Source organism: Saccopteryx bilineata, chromosome 5, assembly GCF_036850765.1.
Source record: "Saccopteryx bilineata isolate mSacBil1 chromosome 5, mSacBil1_pri_phased_curated, whole genome shotgun sequence".
NCBI classification, from domain to species: domain Eukaryota; kingdom Metazoa; phylum Chordata; class Mammalia; order Chiroptera; family Emballonuridae; genus Saccopteryx; species Saccopteryx bilineata.
This window is the reverse complement of record NC_089494.1, coordinates 8,022,954-8,046,802: the sequence shown is the minus strand read 5'-3', so window position 1 is coordinate 8,046,802 and position 23,849 is coordinate 8,022,954. Positions and strand designations below refer to the sequence as shown.

Below are 23,849 nucleotides of genomic sequence, written 5' to 3'. Positions count from 1 at the left end.
TCTGGCTCAGAACCCAGTAGTCATCAGATTCTTTCTCCCTTACTTCAGCATCTGTTTCCAAAGTCCTGTTTATTTGAAATCAGTTGGTGGGGGTGGAGGGCAGAGACAAGGCTGAAATTTGCCATTTCTCCGTCTTTCGCTTTTCATGAGCGCTCTTGGTAATGTGGGATTAGTATGTGTGGGGATGGAGGGGGGGGGTGTGCTCGAGATCTGTGCTTCATTAAGCCTGATGGTTTTAATTGATTTTTTAAAATTATTACTGATTTTAGAGTGAGGAAGGGAGAGACAGGGACATCAAGCTGTTCCTCTATGTGCCCTGACGGGATCGAACCAGCAACATCTACACTTCGGGACGATGCTTTGACCAACCAAGCTATCCAGCCAGGACAGTTTTAATTGCTTTCTATATTTATCCAAAAATATTCAGAAGATACAACTGAGAATAAAGAAAATACAAAGCCCCTCTTAATTCCACCACCACATGAAATGACAACGCGGTGGAGTACCCTTACAGATTCTTGTTCACAGTTTCTCCACGGCAGAAAAGGCAGTGAACATAGGAGCACACTGTCTATAACCTGGTTTGTTTTCAATTTTAGTGTTAACATCTTTGCATGTCAGTCTAGATCTACCGAATCATTTTTAAAGCTTGCCATGATCTTGTTTCATTGGTACATCATGACTTAACCAGGTCAGTGGGTAACTTCTATTTCTAATTCCTTGCTACTATAAATGACACTGCTTGTAGTTATATCCTTGTGTGATTATCTGTTTCCCTCAGGTAAATTTCTAGAAGAATAATGGGTTATTTAGAAGAATTGTGCCTTTTACAGCTTTTTTTACCTCGCCAAATTGCCCAATAGTAACGTTGTACCAATTTGTTTTTTTATCACCAGGGTATTGTCTGGGAGTCTTAGCCTCTGATAGGAGGGAAAAAAGGTCTTATCATTTTAAGTGAATTATTATGAAGCTGACTATCTCTTTAGATTTTTGTTTTTCTTGGATTTTAGAGAGGAGAGAGAAGAGGGTGCTGGGAGCAGAAACCACTAGTTCCTTCCTAATAGACCGGTGTTTTGAACCAGCAACCTCAGCATTCTAGGTCGACCCTTTGTCTGCTGTGCCCCCTCAGCTCAGACTATCTTTTTTAAGGTTATTTATATGCTTTTAAATTTTTGAATTAGTTATGTCTACACTTTAATCATTTTACTCTTTTGCTATGTTTATCTTTAAGTGTGCTTTATATACATATTAAGGTTAGGCGACACTAATAATTTTGTCTATTAAAAATTGGTGAGGGCGAAGGCAGGCCCAGTCTTATACCCCTCCAGATACAACCCTAGACCTCTATCTGTGACTAGCCACCTTGTCACCTGTTGCTTACTACGGTGAGGCCACATGGGGATCTGCTGAGGAGGTGGGCCTTGTGTCCAGAGGAGGAGTGTGTGAGAAGGGCTCTGAGCCCTTCGGGAGCGTGGTCTGGAAGCCCTGGTGGAGAAGTGAGCATCTCCTCTCGTCTCCTGAAAGTGTATTTTTGCATCACTACTTTGTATCTGAGTGGTTGCCACTGGTGCTGGTAAAACAGTATAGCAATGGGCACTGAGTTTTTGGAAGTCTTGAAATAGGCAATTTATACCAGGGTTTGGCTTGCTAGTTGCTTATTTTTCCACCTCCTTATATATTTCAATAGGAAAGCAAGCAGTGGAAAGTCTCACAGCTTTAGTTCTAGTTGGGGGGGGGGGGGTTGTTATGGACACCAGCCTTAAAAATTTGAAGAGCTTACTTGTCTCCTCACCCTGTGACTGAAGAAGTATAGTTCTGTTGTCGTTACTATACTGCAATAAGTACTAGGAGTGAACTTCAGAATATTGGTTTTTGCTTAAGTTGATCCCATAACTTAAATAATTTAATTTAAAAATAAGGGATTTTTTGTTTTGTTTTTTCAAATTATAAGGGAGAGCCCTGCCGGTTGGCTCAGTGGTAAGTGTTAGCACAGCATGTGGATGTCCCAGGTTCCGTTTCCGGTCAGGGCACACAGGAGAAGCGACTATCTGCTTTTCCATCCCTCCCCCTCTCCCTCCTCTCTCTCTTCCTTTCTCCTCCTCTCTCCCCCTCTCCCACAAGCGTGGCTCAATTGGTTCAAGCACATTGGCCCCAGGCTCTGAGGTTGACTCCATGGAGCCTCTGCCTCAGGAGCTAAAAATAGCTCTGTTGCAAGCATGGACCCAGGTGGGCAGAGCATCGGCCCCAGACGGGTGGCCAGGTGGATCCTAGTCAGGGTGTATGCAGGAGTCTGTTTCTCTTTCTTCCCTCCTCTCACTTGGAAAAAGAAGAGAAAAAATTATATAAGAAAGTTTATTTAGAAAGTTACAGAGGTAGTAGAAGGGCCTGTTAGAGCTTCAGAGAAAGAGGGAGAGACAGACGCCCTGAGGGATGAAAGAGGGAGGAGAGGCTCGGCGTGGGTTTGCTTCCTGGCATAGGACTAACACGCCTGGCCCCCTGGCAGTCAGCTCCGAGTCTCGACTCGGCTCTGCCAAGCCCCAGACTCTTCTCTGAGACCCGCTGTACTGGTGTCCCCACTGTAGGCTCCCTCCTCGTGTGCTGGGTCAGTGCAGTCACACAAGGCCCACCCCTCTTCAGAGCCGCTCCCCCAGCGGGTCAGCAGTGCGCACGTGGGTGAGGGATCACGCACGGCATCTTCCAGTCCAGTGAGGGTCTCGTCTCGCATGTTTCTCCCCACAGCAGGTGTCATAAAACAGTTCGCTATGGTCGGTAGCCTGTGCTCACGGAACATAACATGAGGTTCCCTGACCACACGAGTGTGGCACCTGTTTCTCAGAACCCAGACAAGTAAGTCAGTTCACAGAATCATGGGGTAAAGCCATATGTGAGTGCCACCGTAGACCCTGCAGTGAGGAGGGTGCAAGGAAGAGTAAACAGGCCCTTTGCAAAGCCCCTGAACACATGTCGTGGGGAAGGGGGTGTGCGGATGCGAGGACACAGGACTGCCGGGCCAGGGCTGCAACAGGGTGACGGCGGAGCGGAGCGGCTGGGGGGGGGGGGTTGTGGGCACAGAGGCTCTGAGTGGAGTAGGGGCATGAGGGCTCAGGCTTCGGGGCCACTGGAGGACAAAGAGGGATGCTCAGGCTGAGAGAGTGCGCGGGGAGCGGGCAGACGAGGGTTGGGAAAGCCTAGGTTTGAAACTGAGGTCTCACTAGGTGGGTGGGCCTCTTTCCCTGAGGCCGCACGGCCCACACCACTGTCCTCAGCCTGGGAACAGAGGAGGGGTACTCGTACCTGTGAGGAAAGGCAAAATAAGAGGATTGATGAACTTTTTTTTAGTCTTATGAAATAGTTACAAAAGGAGTAACCTTCACCCAGCTTCCCCAAATGTTAACATTTTACATAACCATAGTAACCATAGTGAAATGGTCAAAGTCAGGAGAAACATGAACATAATACTATTAACTGATTCACAGACCTTTTTTCAGATTTCCTCAGTTTTCCTGCTTATGTCCTTTTTCAGGCCCAGCTCCAGCCCAGGACAGCACACTGAACTGAGCTGGAATGTCTCAGCCTCCTTTAAGCCAGAACATGCTCAGTCTTGGCCTTTCAGACCCTTATCACTTTGGAAGAGTCCCGGCCGGGTACTTTATAGAATGTCCCTTAGGTTGCGTTTGGCTGATGTTTCTTCATGATTCGGTGCAGGTGATGCCTTTCTGGCAGGAACTCTGGGAGTGCTGCCCGGCCCCTGAAGCCAGCCAGTCGGAGGCGAGTGAGGTCAACAGCTCGGTTACTGTGGTTACTGGTCACTTTGATCACGTGACTGATGTGTCTCCATGTAGAAGTACTGTTTCCTTTTGTTGTTAATAAGTCTCTCAGAGGAGTGGGTAACTTTTTTTAGTCTCCCAGGTGGTGCTGGTGTGTCTCAGGGTTGAGCCAGAGGGTGACAGATATGCACCAAATGGTGGAGGCAGCGGGTGTTTTGTCATAAAGTCTGTCTCAGTGTGAAGGAGTGAGTGAAAGTGGGCGTTCGGAGACGGGGCAGAGAGAGGGAGAGTCAAGTCTCCCGAGGGTAGTGGAGCAGTTTTTAAATACTTGCTGCTAGGGGTTCCTGGGTCTCATTCCAGTTTGAAAGAAAGTTTCTGACCGGATTGCAGGCTGCCACACAGCATGAGTCCCAGTGCAGCACTGCCCCCAGGCGCGCTGCTTTTCCTGCTGTGCTAAGCAGCCATTGCCTGAGCAAAGAGTGTTGAGTGAAGAACAGCCAGCGTTGACCAGGGCGGCGGCAGGCCTGCCACGTGGAACCTGCAGGCTTAGCAGCACAGGTACCACGCTCGCTCGAGGAGCCCAGTGGATTAGCTGACATGATGATCTCAGCAGATTGAAAAGGGTACAGGGTTTGGAGCTGTAAGTGTGAATAGCTGACTCAGTAGGTGTGAGGGGACAGACAGGGAGGTGACAGATAAGGACAGTGTGGTCAAAGAGGCAGAGAACACACTACCATGATGCAGGCAGGCCAGAGACAGGACTGGATGGGATCACTAATGTGAATGCTGGTGAAGGGAACCAAGTCAGTTGTAAACAAGGAGGTCAAGTTTATTTGTTCTGTGTATGGCATCTTCATTCCATAAATACTTGCTGCGTTGCCTTTTCTGATGAAATATTTGACTTAAGCTATTCTGATCACCTTTTAGTAACATTTGAACAGTTTTTTAAAGCTTTTGTTTAATCAACTTATAATTGTTCATGTAATGGGAAACAGAAATCACAGCGATTATACACATAAATTTAAAAGTCATCAATTGAAATATGAACTTAATCTCTCTCACTTATCAGGACTGCTAGTAATAAAGTTGATGAATTTTAGTGTTTCTTTTATATCTGCTGATTATTCTACGTATAGTAGATGGTGACTGACCATGGAAATGCCCAGGTTTGGAAGTCTCTTGTCTGCAAGACTATTCTTATTTCTGAATAGTTTGAGTCAGGCTTTTCACTGTTGAGACCCACTCCAGTCTCTAGCTTTTTATTTTGTATTGTTTTGACACTTTTTAAATTTTATTTGTTGATTTTAGTGAAAGGGTAAGGGAGAGAGACAGACAGACAGACAGAATAATTGATTCATTTCTGTTTGTGCCCTGATTTGGAATCAAACCTGCAACCTCTTAAGTACCCAGATGATACTCTAACCACCTGAGCTATCCAGTCAGGACTGCGGCACTCTTTTTAAAGGAATGGTTAATAAACCTCCTTACATACATAGACATAATACTTAGTTACTTGTTAGAAATCTTAAAAATTTGGGGGGAGCTGTCTTGTGGGGATGAAAAAGCAGCAGAAATGAGAATGAGTACAGTATAGTGAACACTTGAATCTATTTATCTCATTCTCTTTATTAATTTTGCTCTTTTAAAATAAAAGATGAATTGTAAAACATTCAAACAAATGTGAAGTACAGCAAATGAAAATAGAAGTCCTCTTATAGTACCCCTCCCCGTACGCAGACTACACTGCCATGCTGTTGTCCTGCGAGGACACAGGAGGCTCTTTGCTTACCAGTTAACTGTTGAGTAGAGTGCCTTCACTTCTCTTGGTGGAGGTTTCAAGGTGTCCTTCCTTCAGGTCCCTGTATCAGCACTACATTTCGGGGGAATTCATTGACTTCATGGTATCACACATTTCTTTACACCTAGTTTTTGTCCTGATTTTACATCCCAGTGAGCAAGTATGCTGATACTCAACCATCCATCAAGCATGTATGGTGTGCCTGTGAGCTCTGGGCTCCTAAATGAATGCAGAAGGAAACAAATTAATTGGAAATGACAAGGTCAGTCAGCATTGTATACAGCTGGAGAAACACTTTGAAGAAGTACATGGTGGTATGAGAATGTATGATAGAATTTACCTAGAAAGACTTCTCTGAGGAAATGATCACTGAGTTGAGCAATGAATAAACAATAAGTTGGCCAGGAGGTAGGGCAGGGTATGGGCACAAAGAACATTGCAAGCAAAGGAAACTATATGTGCAAGGATTATTCTGAAAGGAGACTGTTGTGACCAGAGCATTAGTGTCCAGATAGAGATTGTAGTGCTGGTGTAAGGTCAGAGAGGAAAGGTCAGACCATGAGTGCTTTTTTGGTCATGTTAAGAAGGAATTTTCTAGCCCTGGCTAGGTACCTCAGTTGGACTATTTCCACAATACGCCAAAGTTGTAGGTTCAGTCCCTGGTCAGGACACATACAGGAATCAACCAATGGATGCATAAATGGGTGGAACAACAAATTGAGGTTTCTCTTTGTCCCTTATTCTCTCGCTAAAATCAGTCAACAAATACTTTTCTAAGAAAAGAAGGAATTTTCTGATATCGTAAGAGCAGTCGGTGATTGAAGCATTATAAGTAGAGGGAATGATGGGTCATTTGTGTATACAACGATCGCTGTAGGCATGATGTGGAGAAGGATTTGTAGGGGAGTCAAGGAAATAGTAAGTAGGCTTTATAGTCAACTAGTTAGGTGGTAGTTTGGGGGACTCTGACTTGGGGTGGTATAGTACAGGGATTAATGAATAGGTTAGGGAGACTTGGTGATAAATTAGATATTGGGGCAAGGTGAGGGAGAGGCAAGAATTGATAATGATTCCTAAGTTTCTGACATGTATAAATATTATATATGTTTGAGCATCGATAGTAGTATCATTTCCCGAAGTAGAGAGCAAGGGAAGAATCCCAGGCATTGGAGCAAGATCACGAGTTGTTTTAGAAGTGTTAGGTTTGAGGTACCTCGAGACATCCAAGTGGAGACATTTCAAGTAGGCTACTGAATGTTCTAGTAAGAAAACTGGATTAGAGAGATAGGAATCTATGAGGCATCTGCATGGAGGTGTTAATTAAAGCTGTGGGTGTGGGTGAGATCACCAGGGAGAGATGATGGAACAAGAAGAGGGCCTGTGCCCTGCCTTGAAGAATCCCCAATATTTAAGTGGCCTGGTCTAGGAGGATGAGCCAAAAAGGAGATAGGAAGAGCAGCCAGGGAGGACAGGAAGGCAAGAATTAGGGTAGCGGTGAGTCACAGAGGACAAGGGAGGATTGGTTTTAAAAGAAGGGTGTAATCAACAACCGCATATGTTGCCGAGAGCTCAAATGGACTAAAGACTGAAAATAGTATTTAATAGCAGGCAGGTCATTGGTGACTGGCTAAAAGTTGTAAAGTACTAGGTTTAGGAGCCTGGTGGGATTGAGCTAAGGAGTGAATAGGAGATGACTAGCAAATCCAAGCAGAAGTTTTGAGGGGAATGATTCTGGTGGGTACCTGGTTAGGGAGAGGGTTACAGAGTCAACGGAGAGTATATTTGATTTTGTTAATGGGAATCTTGGTTGTATTTAAAACTGATGGAGGAAAAAATCAGGGAGAGGGGAGTTGACTGTTAGAAGACAACAGACAGGGTGAGTTCCTGAGAGAGCAGAGATGGGTGGGTCCAGATGCAGGGAGGAGTAATAAGGGTAGATGTGGACAGCAGTGAGCAGATGAGGGAATTACCTTCGTGTTTCCTCCCCACCTCCCCACCGTAATGTAGGCGACAGTGTCATCTTTGGAAGGGAAGACGAGGCTTTACAGAACCCAGGTGGCCTTCCATCTCAGTCCATCAGCAGCTTTCTATTTCCTTGGTTCTCTCCTCCCTGTGTTCTTAAACAGCTTTATTGAAACATAGCTCGTATATCCTATAATTCGTCCACTTCAAGTGTACAATTCAGTGGTTTTCAGTTTATTCACAGATAATGTGCAGCCATAAGCACAATTTTAGAACATACGTCACCTCAGAAAGAAACCCCACGCCCTTTAGCTACCCCCCCCCATTCCTCTTCTACTATCAGAAGAGAACATAGAGTGTGGTCTGAATTCAGATTTAAAATTACATTGTGATTTCAAAGAAGAGTATAAACAGACATGTGAAGGATTGCTGTGAGTCTCAAAACTTTGACCAACCCAGAGAAGCGAAGGGGGCTGAAGCCTGCTACTTAGGGTCACCGGGTAAAATCAATAGATACTGGGCTCAGCCTACTGAATGTCAGATTCTTCCTTGTCAAAGAGAATCATCTTAAGAATGAAGATTAGTAAAATGAAATTAAATAAGCAACACGTAATTAGATTTTAAGAGAACATCTATGTTGATAAATGATTTTATCTACTCAATCAGAAAAAGTACAATCTTACTAAAAATTTGTATATGGAATGACAGACTGTCAGAAATCTGAGTGATTAACAGAATAGGATAGTAACAGACTGGAGAGGGTAACGATTCTGCTTAACATTGATACTGATTAAGCTTTGTAATGAGATTATTATATTAGAAAGATAATTTATAAGCACTTAGAAAGTAATGGTCAGTAGAAGTCAGCATAGGCTTAGTAAAAAGGCCTACTCAATTACCTTTATTTCATTTTCTTACATTCAGGAAATATGGAAGGAGTCGTTATTTTTATTGTATCAAAGTATTTAACAAAAAGCCACTTTTATATGATTTAGGAATATGTATATGTGTAAATAGCTCACTGAGGAACAAAATTTTTGTTGCATCCACAAAAACATTTGTTCTTACCTAATTCGAGTGTGTGGATCTCAAATCTGACATTAGTTTTTCTCTGTAAGCTACAGTTTTTCTGCAATTCAAGATTTTTAGGTTTTCATCTTACTGTAAAATTTTTAACATTTAGTTTAACATAATGAAGTAGAATGTCTTTTTGGGCATCATCTTTGTAAAAATATAATAATTTATATAAAGCCGTAAATACACTAATACACTAAAAGATGATTGCATCAGAATTTGTGTACAATTTTGAAATAGAACATATTAAAACACTTATTTTAATAAAATTTGCACAAAACTTATTTAAATTTTATTCAGGAAAAAATTTGTGTTTGTAGCTCTTGCGTTTGTGTACTTGTTGAGGACAATCTCGTTTGATGCTCCAGCAGTAGTCTGTCATCACTAACAGCTCCAAGATTTTCGGGAAACTTATCAAGGTGACTGTTCAGGAAGTGAATCTTAACGCTCATGTTACATCCAGTGTCGCGGAAAGCCAACAGCATCCTTTGAACCAGAAGTTCATAGTTTTCTGCTTTTTTTGTTGCCAAGGAAGTACTTTATAACTGCCACTAAAGACTGCCATGCTGCTTTCTCCTCCTTATTCATCTTCCTGGCAAATTCTTCGTCACGTTTACAGGTTCAAATTTGAGGTCCATCGAATACACCTGCTTTTATCTTCTCGAAAGACAAGGCAAGAAAAACAGAAATAATATGTTGAAAGCATTCACTTTCTCTATTCAAAGCCTGAACAGACTGCTTCCTTAAGCCAAGTTTGATGTAAAGTGGGGGGAAAATGATCCTGTCTCGATTAACTACAGGTTCATTCACAATATTTTGCATCCCTACTTCCAGAGCTTCACATTTTGGCCACTCCTTCTGTGTCCAGTGTTTCTCCCGAGCTGGATGGTCCCACAAACACAGAAAGCAAGGATACTTTGTGAAACCTCTCTGTTGTCCTAGCAGGAAATTTACCATTTTAAGATCCACACAAATGATCCATTTATGCTCCTCATACTTCAGAAAGTCGAGGACAGTTTTTATGCCATTATAATCTTCTTGCAGATGAGCTGAATAACCAATTGGAACCGCTGCATAAACATTACCATTGTGTAGGAGAACACATTTCAGACTCCGTTTAGAGCTGTCAAGAAATAGCTGCCATTCTGTTGGACTGTAAGTGGTAACCCCTAGCTGGCTGAGAAGAATACTGATGTCATGACATTAAACAGAGTATTTGTCTTTGGAAAAAATGTCCACAAAAATTTGTTCACACTTCCTGAAATGAGATACTTTAGCTGACCGGGAAAGTACATTCTTTTCTTGAAACCTGGAGGCTAATAACTCAGCTGCTTTCTTTGATAGGCCCAAATCTCTTATTAAGTTATTCAATTCGGCTTGGCTAAACTGTCAAGGGCTTAATGACTGCTTGGCATCAGAAGAAGAAGACCCTTCAGATTCTACAGCCATTTCCTCATGCATCTTATCAAAATACACTTGATTACCATGTTCACTTTCTTCATCCTTAGAAGAAATAAAACCATTAAATACTGGAACTGGGAGTGTCTCAGAGTGTGGGACAGGTCATATTGTTGAAGGAATATTAGGATATTCAGTCATATGACGTTTTTTCTTGCCGATGCCCTTTGTATGGATCAGACAGAAATAAACAGTCACTGTTGTGGTCCTTAGGTTCACACCAAACCATGGGAATACCAAAAGGCATTCCTTTATGTTTTCCTTTTATCTAGTCACGAAGCATTTCCTCACAATTATGACACACAATATGAGAAGCCCAATTCTTGTCTTGATCGCCAAAGGGAACTTGAAAATAGGCAATATATGCACGTGTCACAAATGATGAGATATTGCGTCTTTGACATTGGAATGTGTAACAGCCACATATATAACGAAGGTGTCAGGGCTATTCTTACATTCTTCCTACTCAAAGAAGCCATGATTCAATCTTAAAACAAAATAAGAGGGTGTTTTTAATCAGATAATAATTTTTTACATTTAAAAACGACTACAATTATGTAAAAGTGATGTTTGTAAAACATTAATTGCCTTGTGGTTATGTTCAATCCAAGAGTCGTTGCCCTTTAACTCCAATTTAAAAATCAATGCACTCCATTAACTGTAACAAAAAGAAATTAAAATTGCATAAAAACTAGAGCATGTACCAAAAAATGGATTTCATATTTGGAATCAGGGATACAGAAATATATAGAAAAAGTCTAAAACCTCATGCAACAGAAAATGAAAAAAAAAAAAAAAGTTCCCCAGTGAGTTAAAGAGCCATGCCTAAAGAGTATCTGTAAGTAGATTGTTACTGGAAAGAGCATGATGATTCAAAGGTGTAGTCATAGGCTGCCTTCACGGTCATTTCCTTTTCAGCGTTTTGGTTAATGATTGAAGCTGTGGAAAGCATACCTATCAGATTTTCCTGATGGCACCAACAGGAGAGTGATAGCTAGTATGTTGAATGTCCTTTCACACCAGTGTGGAACGGTGGGCTGTGAATGAGAGGAAATTAAATAGCAAGAGCTAAAGCCTTCATTGCACTGTCACTCAAAGATCTGACTTTGAAGGAATTATGTGACATAATTGCAAAAATTCTTAAAGGTAACCTTGGGCTACATTAACATTTGTGACATTTGTAGAGAAGTGGTGGTCTGATGTCTCCTGCCTTTCTCCATTTTGGATAGGGTTGGAGCAGGAGCCCTATCTTTTTAGGAGGATAGTTAAAGAAGCTGAGAGTTTTCCTGGAAAACACTGTTTAGGGAAGACAGGCAAGGCTGCCTTCAAAGAGGAGCCTTTCTGTGGAAGAGGAGCAAGGACACTGCCTGATGGCAGTGCGGCCCCAAGGCTAGCAGGCACGAGTGGGTGATCATCATCTAACACAGTGGTAGTCAACCTGGTCCCTACCGCCCCTTAGTAGTGGGTGATCCAGCTTTCATGGTGGGCGGTAGCAGAGCAACCAAAGTATAAATAAAAAGGTAGATTTAACTATAGTAAGTTGTTTTATAAAGATTTATTCTGCCAAACTTAGCAAAAATCTGACATAAAGTACTTGGTAAGTAATTATTATTATACGCTTTAACTTGCTGTAACTCCGCTTTATAAATTTTATAAAGTAAAGTTACTTCCCTATTTTATAAGTCACCATTACTGTGGAACTGGTGGGTGGTTAGAAAATTTTACTACTAACAGAGATACAAAAGTGGGCGGGAGGTATAAAAAGGTTGACTACCCCTGTTCAAAAATGTCCTCACTGCCACCGGCTCGCAAGTCTGCTAAAACTGTGGACACTGAAAACATTACAGGGAAGCGATGTGCCCATTTGGTGAGGAGGATAGAAAGTTGTAGGAGGGAGTACCATTGCTACCTAATCTCCTCGAAGTAGATTTCTCTTCATAGCTACTTCAGTTTATATAGCTTTTTATATAGCCTTTATGTTTTCACATATCTTTAGTACTCTACGTGAGTCATCTTTGTTATTAGCTGTATCTCTTTGTGTTTTTAGTGTTTCCTTTAGGACTTACTATAGATAACTTTAATTTACTGCAGTCTGTCTTCAAGAAAAGTTACTCTGCTTCCTGTATAAGAACCTGATAACACTACACTCCATCACCAACCTTCAAGTTGTCACATATTCTTGTTCTACAGGTGTCATAACCTCAGAATACATAACTATTTATGCTTGATAAACAGCCTGTTATCTTTAAAGACGTTTTTAGAAACAATAGGGGAAAATCTCTTCTCATTACCCACATCACTGTCTCCGGTGCTCTTCCTTTGTGTATGTGCAAACTTTCATCTTAAATCATTTTCCTTCCGCCTGTAGGACTTCGTGAAACATTTCCTCTAGTGCAGGTCTCCTGCTGACAGAATCTTACAGCTTTTCTCTGTCTCAACAGCTTTTTAATAAGCTTTGTTTTTGGAAGATTCTCACTATGTATAGAATTCTAAGAGGACAGTTTTGCTTTGTGTTTTCCCAGAACTTGAATGACGTTCCTCCACTCTCTTTGGACTTGCTTCATTTCTGTCAAGAAGTCTGTTGTTACTCTGATATTTTTCTAATTTTTCCCCCTGTTTGCTTTAAATTTTTTCTTTTTGCTGAATTAAATCAGTTTGTTCTTTGGTGCCTTGGTGTAGTTTTGTTTCTTGTGCTTAGGATTTTTACAATTTATAGGCTCCATGGGATTATAGTTTTCATCAAATTTGGGAATTTTTAGCTACTATATCTTATTTATTTTGTCAGTCCTGCCCCTCTCTGGGGACTTGAGTTACACATACATGAGACTGCTGCAGTCACTGTTTGGAACCCACAGATGTGCTCTCTCCCCCTCTGTTTCATTTGGGGTACTTTGTGTTGCCATCTTTATGTTTACAAACAGTGTTTTCTGCAGTGCCTAATCTGCTGTAATTCTCTATCCAGTGTAAATTTTCTTTCAGGCATTGTAGTTTTATTTCTAAGTGTTTGTTTGGGTCTTTTTAAAAAAATGTGTTCTATATCTGTACTTAGCCTATCCACTTTTTCCTGAACATACTGACTGTAGTGCCAGTCACTTTTAATGCCCTGTCCATTAAATCTGCCATGTGTGCACTTGCAGGGCTGCTTCTGTTGGTTGTTTTTGGCCTCGTTATTGGTTGTTTTCCAGTTTTGATCCTTTTCAGGCTGGTTTTTATGCTTTGTGTGAGAGCAGAGTAGATTTTAGCCTAGGCCTACTTTGTGTAATGGGTGAGATAAAGCCCTTTGAATCCTCTGCTTACTGCCCTGAGCACACAGGGTTCCCTCAGGTGGATGGGAGCAGGGACTGTCTCCAACCGTGTAAGCACCATGGTCCTGGTCCCCGGCCAGGGCCTTTTCTCACATGCGTGTGCCGAGCAGCGATCAGGGAAGAAGCAAGAGAGTCTCCGCCAGCCGCTGGGTCCCTCCGTGTGTTCCCTCGTCTCTGCTGCCCTGCTTTGCCTCGACAGTCGTCCCCTCGGCCCCGCCAATGCCCAGCTCCGTCGGCTCGGGCTCGGCGCACAGAGGCCACCTATTCTGCCCACTTGCCCTCCCCGCTCTGCGGCCTGGACATGCTCTCCAGGCTGTGCGCTCAGGCATGTCAGGGTCGCTGCATCCGTCTCCCTTCTGCCAGGGTCACGGTCCTATGCTGCTGGAAGTTCAGGGTTTAAAATTCACTGCTTTGTAATTTTCTATTTCTTTTATCTTTTTCATGGGGAAAAGTAAAATCTGGCCCATTTCTCAATCTTGGCTAGAAGTGGAAGCTCTTTAGTGATGTTTTCTTTATTGCTAACATTTTACCTTTGCCATTCAAAGCCTCTGTGGGCTTCCCTGTCGGCCGCCACTCCTGTGCACCCCTGCCCCCCACTCTTCCCTAAAGACCCTGTGCTTGTCCTGCCCCGCGTCCCTGGCGCCTGCCAGCTCTGGCCCTCCATCTCCTCCCCCTATTCCAGCCTGTTGGTGTCTCCTGTCCCTGGGTCAGCGCCAGTGCCATTTCCGTGTTGTTTCCCTCCCACTGGATGGCAGAATTGATGCTCTTCTCCCAGTTCTGTTTCTGCCGGTGCTCCAGTGTGCATGCTGTGACCCTGTTCGTCCTCCCTGCCAGCGTGTGAGTTGGTCCACACACGTGTACACACATGCACAGTGTTAAGCTCCTCAGGGCAGCTTGGGGCTTGTCCATCGTGGTGTCTTGTACATGGGTCCGTGGGTTTATAATAGGTAACAAAGGTATTTCACAAATACGGGTGTGCTGTGTATGTTTGTTAAAATGAATTGTTTTTCTCCTCTCCCCCAAAATCAGGCCACAGAAGAAGTTTCCAAAAATCTGGTTGCCATGAAAGAAATTCTCTACGGCACAAATGAGAAGGAGCCACAGACGGAGGCCGTGGCGCAGCTCGCTCAGGAGCTCTACAACAGCGGGCTCCTGGGCACACTGGTCGCCGACCTGCAGCTCATCGACTTCGAGGTAAGAAATCTGCCTCAGCACCCTGTCCATGGTCCTTTTCCGTGTGTTCTCTCCTTTGGAAGGTCTGAGGACTCCTGCGGGCTCTGGCCGGGTTGTGGCTAGAAGCATGCGCAGGCCGCCTCCCCATGAGCAGAGCCAGGCAGGGCCTCGGGGTCTGAGGCTCAGGCCAGGCTTCCACCCCACATCTCCCACATCACGGCGCACTTTCCCAGCTATTTGTTATGCCCTTTCATTTAGTCTGTACTTACTAAACGGCTGCTGTTTTATTTTACATAATTTACTGGTCCTTGGTTCTCGGAATAAACCATCTAAAGACAACCTTAGAATGTTAGAATTTTAGATGTAGATGAGATCTCCGAGAACATCCAGTTATGTTTGTTTTTTTTGGTTTTTGTTTTTACCTGTTGAGAATTCATTACAGCAGAGATCACATGTGTTTTGCTTGACACTGCTTTTAAATGTTTCAATTAGTGTGTCATTGAACTAGCTGGAGATTTCATGCGCAATTTTGAATTTCTGGCTTCTCCTGAACATTTTGACTCGGGTCACATACATCAAGCCTGTGGTCCCACACGGCCGCTCCGCTGGAGCAGAGGAGCCCTGCCCATGATGCCAGCGAGCCGACCTCGCTTTCCCGTGCGCGTCTCCTGCTCAGCGCAGGCAGGCATTTGAGGTTGCTATCCAAGTTCATGCAGCTAATCGTGCCCGGTTAGCTGGCTATTTAGTGTGCCAAGTTAGCTGTTTAGTCAGCGTAACACAGAGCAGCGGTCCTGGATACCAGTCCGAGAAGCTTGTGGGTGTTTTAACGAGAGGCCTGTGGCACGGTCGTGGTTCTTTGACTCCATCACAGGTGTACTTGGTTTTCAGCCCCGTGCTCTCATCCTGAGCACCTGGGTGCTGGAAACACTGGGGAGAAGTGGCAGACACTTAGCTCGATTCAGTTTTGGAGAGGGACATGAGGGTGAGGTTCATAGGTTACTTGAATATAATAATTGATAATGAAAGAATAAAACTTTAGAGCTATGCTATTTCCATTTACATAACTGATTTCATATATTTTTAATAGTGTAGCAAATTTCAACCGTAGCTTTTAAATATGCGATGTTGGGGGTGCGGTGGAGTATCCAGCTCCTTCTCTTTTGCCCACCAGTCCCCTTCCCAAACCTGGACACTGAATTTAATTAATATTCACTTGATATCTTAGAGACATGAATTTAAAAGAAGTGTGTGCCCTTGAGACTTAGTATTCTTAGTATTGCTCTTACTGCTCTGACCTAGTGCGGGCCCCGGCCTGGGCCCGGGCGCTCTGTGGCACTGGAGAGCTGTCGTTCATTCAGCCTCCTGCAGGCTTGGCAGCCTCTTCACAAGTGGCTGTTCCAAAACATCTCTTGGCATCCAGTGCTGCGTTTGTTACTTTCTTATGTGGCTCTTACGGTTCACAGTGGAGTGGTAATGTCCATCTGTTTTGTTCAGTGAGTTCAGTGGTGTAATTCTGACCTCTGCATACTGCAGCATGTGATTCTTAGCCCCTTCATTATTTATCTATATAAAGTCCTTCCTAAGAAGGCCTAGTTTCGTAGCGGCATGTGTCTACTTACCATTAAACCCAGCTTCTTACAAATTCTCTCATTTTTATTACAGTTTCTCCTATCATCAGTACTACAGGAAAGTATGTGTAGTGTTTACAGCACAGGCATCCTGCTTAGGCTACCTGTTCCGTTTGGGTGGAAATCAGATCCCTGAACATTGTAAATATATAGCCAGGTTTTGTTTTTCATATCTGAATCACCATTATTCTGAGAATTAGAAATGGTTAAAATTATATAGATGTTTCACTCTGTTGACACATTGCTCAGGTTAAAATAGTATATGTACTGTTAAAACTTAGAATTTGTAATTATTAAGAAATAAAGTAATATCTGTGAATGTCTTAAAGTCGTATATTCAGCCATAATTATAAATATGCAATGCCTTGATTTGAGTTGATCTGGGAGGGTGGGTAGGCTTTTCGATGTTTAGTCAGGTAAATATTTTAATAATTGTATTCCTAATAGGGCAAAAAAGATGTGGCTCAAATTTTCAACAATATTCTCAGAAGACAAATTGGTACAAGAACTCCTACTGTTGAATACATCTGCACCCAACAGAATATTTTGTTCATGTTATTGAAAGGGTATGTACAATGTAATAACATTTATATTCTCAGTTGAAAAATAAAAAGGAAAGATGGCCTTGGGCGAAAACAGGCTCGGGGAATGTGAGGAGCATTTTCTATGCAGTTCGCTCAGCTCATTTTTCTTTAGATCTTGAACACATTTCCCTTCTTACCATTCAGCCTATGAGCTAAACTGAATTTGAAAATGCCCATGGAAGTTTAAAGGTAGGTGAATCATGAGCCTTGAAATTTTCAAATCATACGTGGCTGAAGACAAAAGTCCTCTGTGGTCTTATTTCTGTTCTCTAAGATTTAAGAAGCTTGGGTGTATGAAATGTCAGTTTAAGTACATAGATGAAGACGTCTTTGGGCAGATATGCACACGGGCAGGCGGGAAAGCCTAGTGAATGGAGTGGGGACGCTACAGAGCTTGACTTCAGTCAGCAGAGAGCACGTTTATGAAGTAGTGCCCTTTGCCTGCTTACCTGTGTCCACTCGCTAGCCCACCCACCTGGTAATTCACAGTGCGTTTCCCTGGAATTGCTACTGGACCAAGCAGTCATTTATGTTTGGCTAATTTATCAGTTTCAAAAAAAAATCCAAAGATCCTAAAAATTTAAACTTCAAAACAAGACAGATTCTCTTTTCCCTCATCACTGAGCCCCCTGAGTGGCAGGGTAGCTCCCTTCCTGTTGTTTCACAGCCGCACGTTGGCCAGCGGGTGTGGGGCGCGGCCGTGGGCCCAGCACCGGTGTTCTGTTCGGTTGGCACTTTCCTGGCAGGGCCGGCGGCGTGGATCAGCTTGCTCTCCTGGCCCGGACTCGCCAGCTGGCCTCTCTCGGAGGCCTGGTCTGTGGCTTAGCACTCGCCCCGGTTCAGACATGCTTGGACAAAGTGTGAGTCAGTGCATGCGTTGGTTTGCACTCTTTTCTATTTTGTTTCCTCTTTTCTATTTCTGACTCTCTGTCCTTCTTCAGATGTTAGCATACAGAACGTTTGGCATCTAGCTTTTTTGTTGTGTCAGTCCAGAGTGGTGTGTATAAACACGTAGGAGTGTGAAGTGTTGTTCTCCGAGCAGCTTTCCAAGAGCCTTTGTGGATTGTTAAAAGCAGTCATTTCCTTCTCCATGGAAAGCCGTCATTAAAATCTATAAATTAGTTACTTCTGCCCACGTTTTCACTTTAGAGTAGCCAGGGGTATGGTAGGAGCTTTATTAAACATCATGTAGTAAGAATATTAAGATACAGTTTAAAGGCCCTCACCAAGTGTCTCAGTGGACACAGCATCATGGTGGTGCATCAAGGTCATGGGTTTGATCCCCAGTCAGGGCACTTACAGAACACCAGGGAGTGCACAACTAAATGGAACAAGGAATTGATGTTTCTGTTTCTCTTTCTTTCTCCCTCTCTCTCTCTCTCTCTCTCTCTCCCTCTCTCTCTCCCTCCCTCCCTTCCTCCTCCTGACCCCCTCTCAAGTCAATGGGGAAAATTTTTTTTGAGATACTATTTAAATTAAAAGTTTAAAGCTCTCCGAGCTAGCTAGAGCAGAAACCTCAGGTGGAAAGGAGAGGAGGAGACTCTACTGGTGTGGGGACCCAACAAAACCCATCTCCCTTCCCTGGAGCCTTGACTGGAAAAGGCACATCCAGTGGAGAGAAGAGGATAGCAAACCCTCTCGGCCCAGCGCCCTGCTCCCACGGCTCTTAGACCACGTGGGGCTCGTTACTGGGGTCCCTCCACCTCTCCTTCACACGTCACTTCAGTCTGCACCCCCAGTAAGTAGGTGGTGCAGCTAAGGAATTTCTTTTTTTGTCATAATCACAATACCACTTACAGATTAACGTTATCTAATGCTCAGTGTTCAGATTTCCTGATTTTTTGATACAAAAATGTCACTTTTTTGATTAGGTTGTTTAATCAGGTTCCAAGCAAAGCCCACCAACTGAATTTGGTTGATATGATTCTGAACTCTCTTCTAGTCTATGATAGTTCCTGCCCCCATTTTAAAAATACAGCATTTTTTTTTGTTAAAGAAGCTGGGTCATTTTATTTGTACGTGGTAAAAATCAAATATTTAACATGTTCTTTATCCTCTATTCTTTTATTTTGGTCATTATGAACTCAAGGTTCTGGTTTTTTTTAAATACATTCAATGTGCACAATAACTTTTAAAAATGTTTAATGTGGGCCCTGGCTGGTTGGCTCAGTGGTAGAGCATTGGCCTGGCGTGCAGAAGTCCCGGGTTCAATTCCTGGCCAGGGCACACAGGAGAGGCGCCCATCTGCTTCTCCACCCCTCCCCTTCTCCTTCCTCTCTGTCTCTCTCTTCCCCTCCCGCAGCCGAGGCTCTATTGGAGCAAAGATGGCCCGGGTGCTGGGGATGGCTCCTTGACCTCTGCCCCAGGCGCTAGAGTGGCTCTGGTCGCAACAGAGCAACGCCCCGGAGGGGCAGAGCATCGCCCCCTGGTGGACAGAGCGTTGCTCCCTGGTGGGCGTGCCGGGTGGATCCCGGTCGGGCGCATGCGGGAGTCTATCTGACTGTCGCTCCCCATTTCTAGCTTCAGGAAAAAAAAAAAATTTAAAAAAAAAGTTTAATGTGTTTCAGCCCGTTTCAGTAACCATGGCCAGATCTTGTGTCCACACTGCCCCGTCCTGGGCCGCTGAGAGCACCCCCTTCCTGCTGCTCCCGTGCCTTCTAGCAGATGCATAGTCTTTGCTTCTTGCTTTCTGGTGCTCGGTCCTTGCTTATTTTGTATGGGTTTCTTTCTGAGACCTGAAAATAGCCATTTCTTCAAGGAGCCCTGTGAACTACCTTTTAAGATTTTTGTACTTCTGTTGACCAGTAAGTGTAGACTCCTTTCATATAGTGTGATTATCTGCTCAGGCTGTAAGTACTTTGATGTTAGATACTTGGGAGTTATGCAGCCACTTTTAGTTTGCATTTGAAACTAATTCTGTTGCTAGTGTTAGACTGCGGCTGGAGGCAGTTTTTTCTCTGGTGATTTAAATGTTAATGTGCTCTCCGCTCTAGTGCTAACAGGTTGTACAGCATAACTGTTTGCCTTGTAATCACTGGTTTATGGTATAATCGTGTAAGATAAGCTTGACAAACCACCATGGAAACCTGCCCAACTTGTTGTACCAAACTGTCTTACCCCTGTCTTTCTAGTTTCCTTATTAAAGATCAGCAAAGATAAATTGTGTGATTAGCCACCCTGTGAGCATACATTTTAATCACCTGAGAGCCAGTCAACAGTGCAGCTGCCTTCCCATAAATCATACAAAGCAATGTAGTTGATCTTGTTGAGGATCTATAATGAACCCATGTACAACAAAAGGCTAATGCTACTAGGTAACAGTTAGTACTATAGGATTTCAGAGGATAGAATGTGGGGTTAGTAAGGCAAGGGTTGGTAAAAGATGGAATTTACGAGTAAAGTTCCAGATGGTTTAGGATTTACAGAAAAAGAGAGGCGGTCCAGGGGCAGAAACGAGCGTAGTGATAGGCAACAATCCGGAGATGGTCAGGATGCCTCATGGTGGAGGGGAACCCTACGCACACTAGACCTCTGCTGGAGGAGGTCTGATGCGGGGCCGAACATTAAGCCCAGAAGTTCTTCTTTGTTTGATTAGCAAGAAGTCATTTTAAACTTCTCAGTTAGAAATGTGTTTGATGTCCTTGTGGGTTGGGCAGATTTGGTAAGACAGGGCTGGACACAGGGCTGGGTAGGGCCTCTTGCATTTCTCCAGGTCTGAGTTAATACAGCAGTGGGAACAGATCAGAGGAACCGAAACTAACGTGGGCCAAAGATGCCTTTAAAACGGACAGGGCACTGGAGGTGGGACAATCGGGAGCAGGAAGAGAGGATGAGCTTGGAACTGTGCCATCCAGTACAGTGGCCAGTAAGCGCATGTGTTTAATTTCAAGTTATTTTAAATTAAATAACATTTAAAACTTATATCATTTTAGCCAAATTGCAAGTACTCAGTGGCCGCATGTGGCTAGTAGCTCATAATGGACAGCACAGATACAAAGCATTTCCATTATCACAGATTTCTTTCAGACCTGTTCCAGATTCGAGTGTCTGAATCAAAGCCTGTGCCACCTTCGAGCAGTGAGGAAGCAGGGGCGACAGGCAGTTTTGCGGAGGGAGATGAGATTTTATTTAAGACACGTGGAGTTTATGGTAGACCTTTAACTGAAGTTGTGCAGAGATCACAGAAAAGGCCTAGGTAGAGTAAGGAGTAGACCTGAGTCAGGGACATCTGGAGCCACGGTGACAGCCAGGAGACATAGGTGCGCTCCCTAGCCGGCTGGAGGCAGTGGAGGAAGCACCTCAGCCAGGCACAGAGTGGGAACAGTCAGAGGTAGGCAGGAGGACGGCAAGGGAGGGCTGCGAAGACCAGTCCTGCCAGGACACTTAAGCGTGGAGTCTGTGTTAGGAGAAAAGGCTGAATTGTCCAAGGATGTCTTTGCTAGTAGCATATTGGGGGGTGGAGCGTTGCTGCAGAGACTGGAGGAGATTGAGCGGGAAAGACATGAAGTCCACACTTGCAGTTTGAATTGCAGTGGAGGAAAAGAGTGATGTGTTTGAGCAGAATGGCAGAGCGGGTCCAAGGTGCTTGGTGCATAGCAGAAGGGAAAAGCCTTCTGGCGGGGGAGGAAAATGAGGTGTTCTTTCTGATCGCAGGGGAGGAAGATGCAGGAGAGACCGAGGCGGGTGTGGAGGAGGGCTGCCTGTGGCGGTCCTGTGCCCGCTGCAGGGTGCTGGGGCTCCCCTTGGCTGACAAGCCCAGACCCAGGCTTCAACTCTGCAGGGTCACGTGTTGCTGAGTCTTGAAAGTACTATTTTGAATATGAATTGAAACAATGAAGTATAAATGCTGTATATGTGATAAAGCTGTTTCGATACTATGAACTTAAGAAACAATATTGTTTGTTTCACATTGTGTTTTGATTCAGCTTTTGTTTTTTCTGAAGTGGTGAGAGCACCCCAGATGTAAAACTAACCTGTATTTGGAGATGTGACCCTAGATACTTCTTCAAATACTATAGTCTAAATAATGAACTTTTACTCACCTGATTACTCTCAAGGCTATTTTTCTTTGGGTTGAAGCAGTCATCACCAACTAGTGCAGGAGTCCCCAAACTATGGCCCGAGGGCCGCATGCGGCCCCCTGAGGCCATTTATCCGGCCCCCACCGCACTTCTGGAAGGGGCACCTCTTTCATTGGTGGTCAGTGAGAGGAGCATAGTTCCCATTGAAATACTGGTCAGTTTGTTGATTTAAATTTACTTGTTCTTTATTTTAAATATTGTATTTGTTCCCGTTTTGTTTTTTACTTTAAAATAAGATATGTGCAGTGTGCATATGGATTTGTTCATAGTTTTTTTTATAGTCTGGCCCTCCAACGGTCTGAGGGACAGTGAACTGGCCCCCTGTGTAAGAAGTTTGGGAACCCCTTAACTAGTGTGTGTGTGTGCGCCCTCTAGAGGAAACTTGCCTGAGCACATATTCTACTCAGAGATACTGTTTGTCACTGCCGTGGTCACTCTGTGAGGGCACTTCTGAAACTTTCTTTTCTAAAAATTTGAGCTATTCAGTGTTGGAGTTTTAAAAGAACAATCATGTTTGTTTTTTCTTTTTGCAGGTATGAATCTCCAGAAATAGCTCTAAATTGTGGAATAATGTTAAGAGAGTGCATCAGACATGAACCACTTGCAAAAATCATTTTGTGGTCAGAACAGTTTTATGATTTCTTCAGATATGTCGAAATGTCAACATTTGACATAGCTTCCGATGCATTTGCCACATTCAAGGTAACATATATAAAACCTAGAGTTATAATATACTTTCAAATCAGATGAACAGGTATGCTGTTTTTTCTAAGCCCTGACCTTCCTGGCCTATACACTGCTGCCCCCTAATGGAAAGAGAAAAGACAGTATGTATCCACAGTAGTGCAGAAAGGTTTACAGTTGTGAGTAGATGAAATACAGAGCTTATTCTTATTTATTAATTATTATTTTCCATACAAGCAACTGTATACAACTGTAAACCTACTTTTGCCGACCCCTGTATGTAGGTGTAACTTAGGTGCATGAATAGAGTCACATCTTTAAAAGGGTAGGAGAAAGTTAGATTCTAACTTCTTGTCTTTCTGAAAGAGAAAAGTATACTTCTCTGCTAAATTACCCATCAAGTAAGTAGAAATAACACTAGGTTTTTCTCCTGTGTGAGACACCCTGCCTCAGTTTCTTTGGGTAAGCCCCAGATCGATCTTTGGCTTCTGTTCAGGCCCACGGGAGCAGTGGACGTCCCTCCCCAGCTCACGCTCATGCCAGAGCTTGTTTATTGGCTGTGTGGGTGGCGTGGGCAGAATGCCCGCACTGTTCACGTAGTTGCGCAGCCTCCACCTCGCCTCCCTGTTGTATGTCTGTCTAAACTAAATGCACGTGCCTGGATGCCTATATAATATACACGTTTTTGCTTTGAATTGTGTTCTGTGCTATGTAAGGTATAAATAAAGTAGTAGTCTTTATTAGTGGTTTTCCCAATGAGAGCTGGTCTTTCTGTTAAATGCCCTTATGTAAATGTGTGACCTTGTAAGTGAGTATTTAGAACTACTATTTTATTATAATCAGACGTAGTATGCTAACCTGCAGATGGCTGTGCTGAGAAACTGTGACACTGTTACAGTGAGAAGTGGCCAGTTCTCTTGTAAGGGTTCAGTTTTAGGATTGTAAAGAGCACCCTGAGGTGAACACAGGGATTGGTTTCTGGGTAGACTATGTCCCTCAGTGTGAATTAACACCCTTAGAATAGGATGAAAGCTGGCAGCCTGGCCACTAGGGTTTCACATTGAACGAGAATGAAGTAATAGTGTGAGAGGAGCCCAGCAATTTATCTTCCTGAAACCATTAAAGGGCTGTCTGAAGCTTTGGGTAAGGCCTCAGCTATTTGCACGTCAGTGTGCAGAGCAAAACAAAAGGAATATCAGGTGATGGCAGAGAGTGGGAGATGTGAGGCCTCAGGGTCGCCAGCCTGGCCGGGTAGGACCGTGCCTAAAATAGAGGGCACGCCCATCCCAGAGCCATGATGGAGGGAGCTAGAGTGGCACGTGTGTCAGTGAGTGG

At 43.7% G+C, this 23,849-nt stretch overlaps 1 protein-coding gene across 3 annotated transcripts in view; it reads left to right on the top strand.

The window, feature by feature from the left end:
* CAB39 (calcium binding protein 39) overlaps window positions 1-23,849 on the top strand; it is a 79,003-nt gene that overhangs the window by 40,206 nt on the left and 14,948 nt on the right. For all 3 annotated transcript variants that reach the window (XM_066279423.1, XM_066279424.1, XM_066279425.1), the window contains 3 exons: window positions 14,394-14,558; window positions 16,613-16,731; window positions 22,364-22,532. In XM_066279423.1, the coding sequence (XP_066135520.1) occupies window positions 14,394-14,558; window positions 16,613-16,731; window positions 22,364-22,532 (453 nt within the window). The remainder of the gene's footprint in view (window positions 1-14,393; window positions 14,559-16,612; window positions 16,732-22,363; window positions 22,533-23,849) is intronic.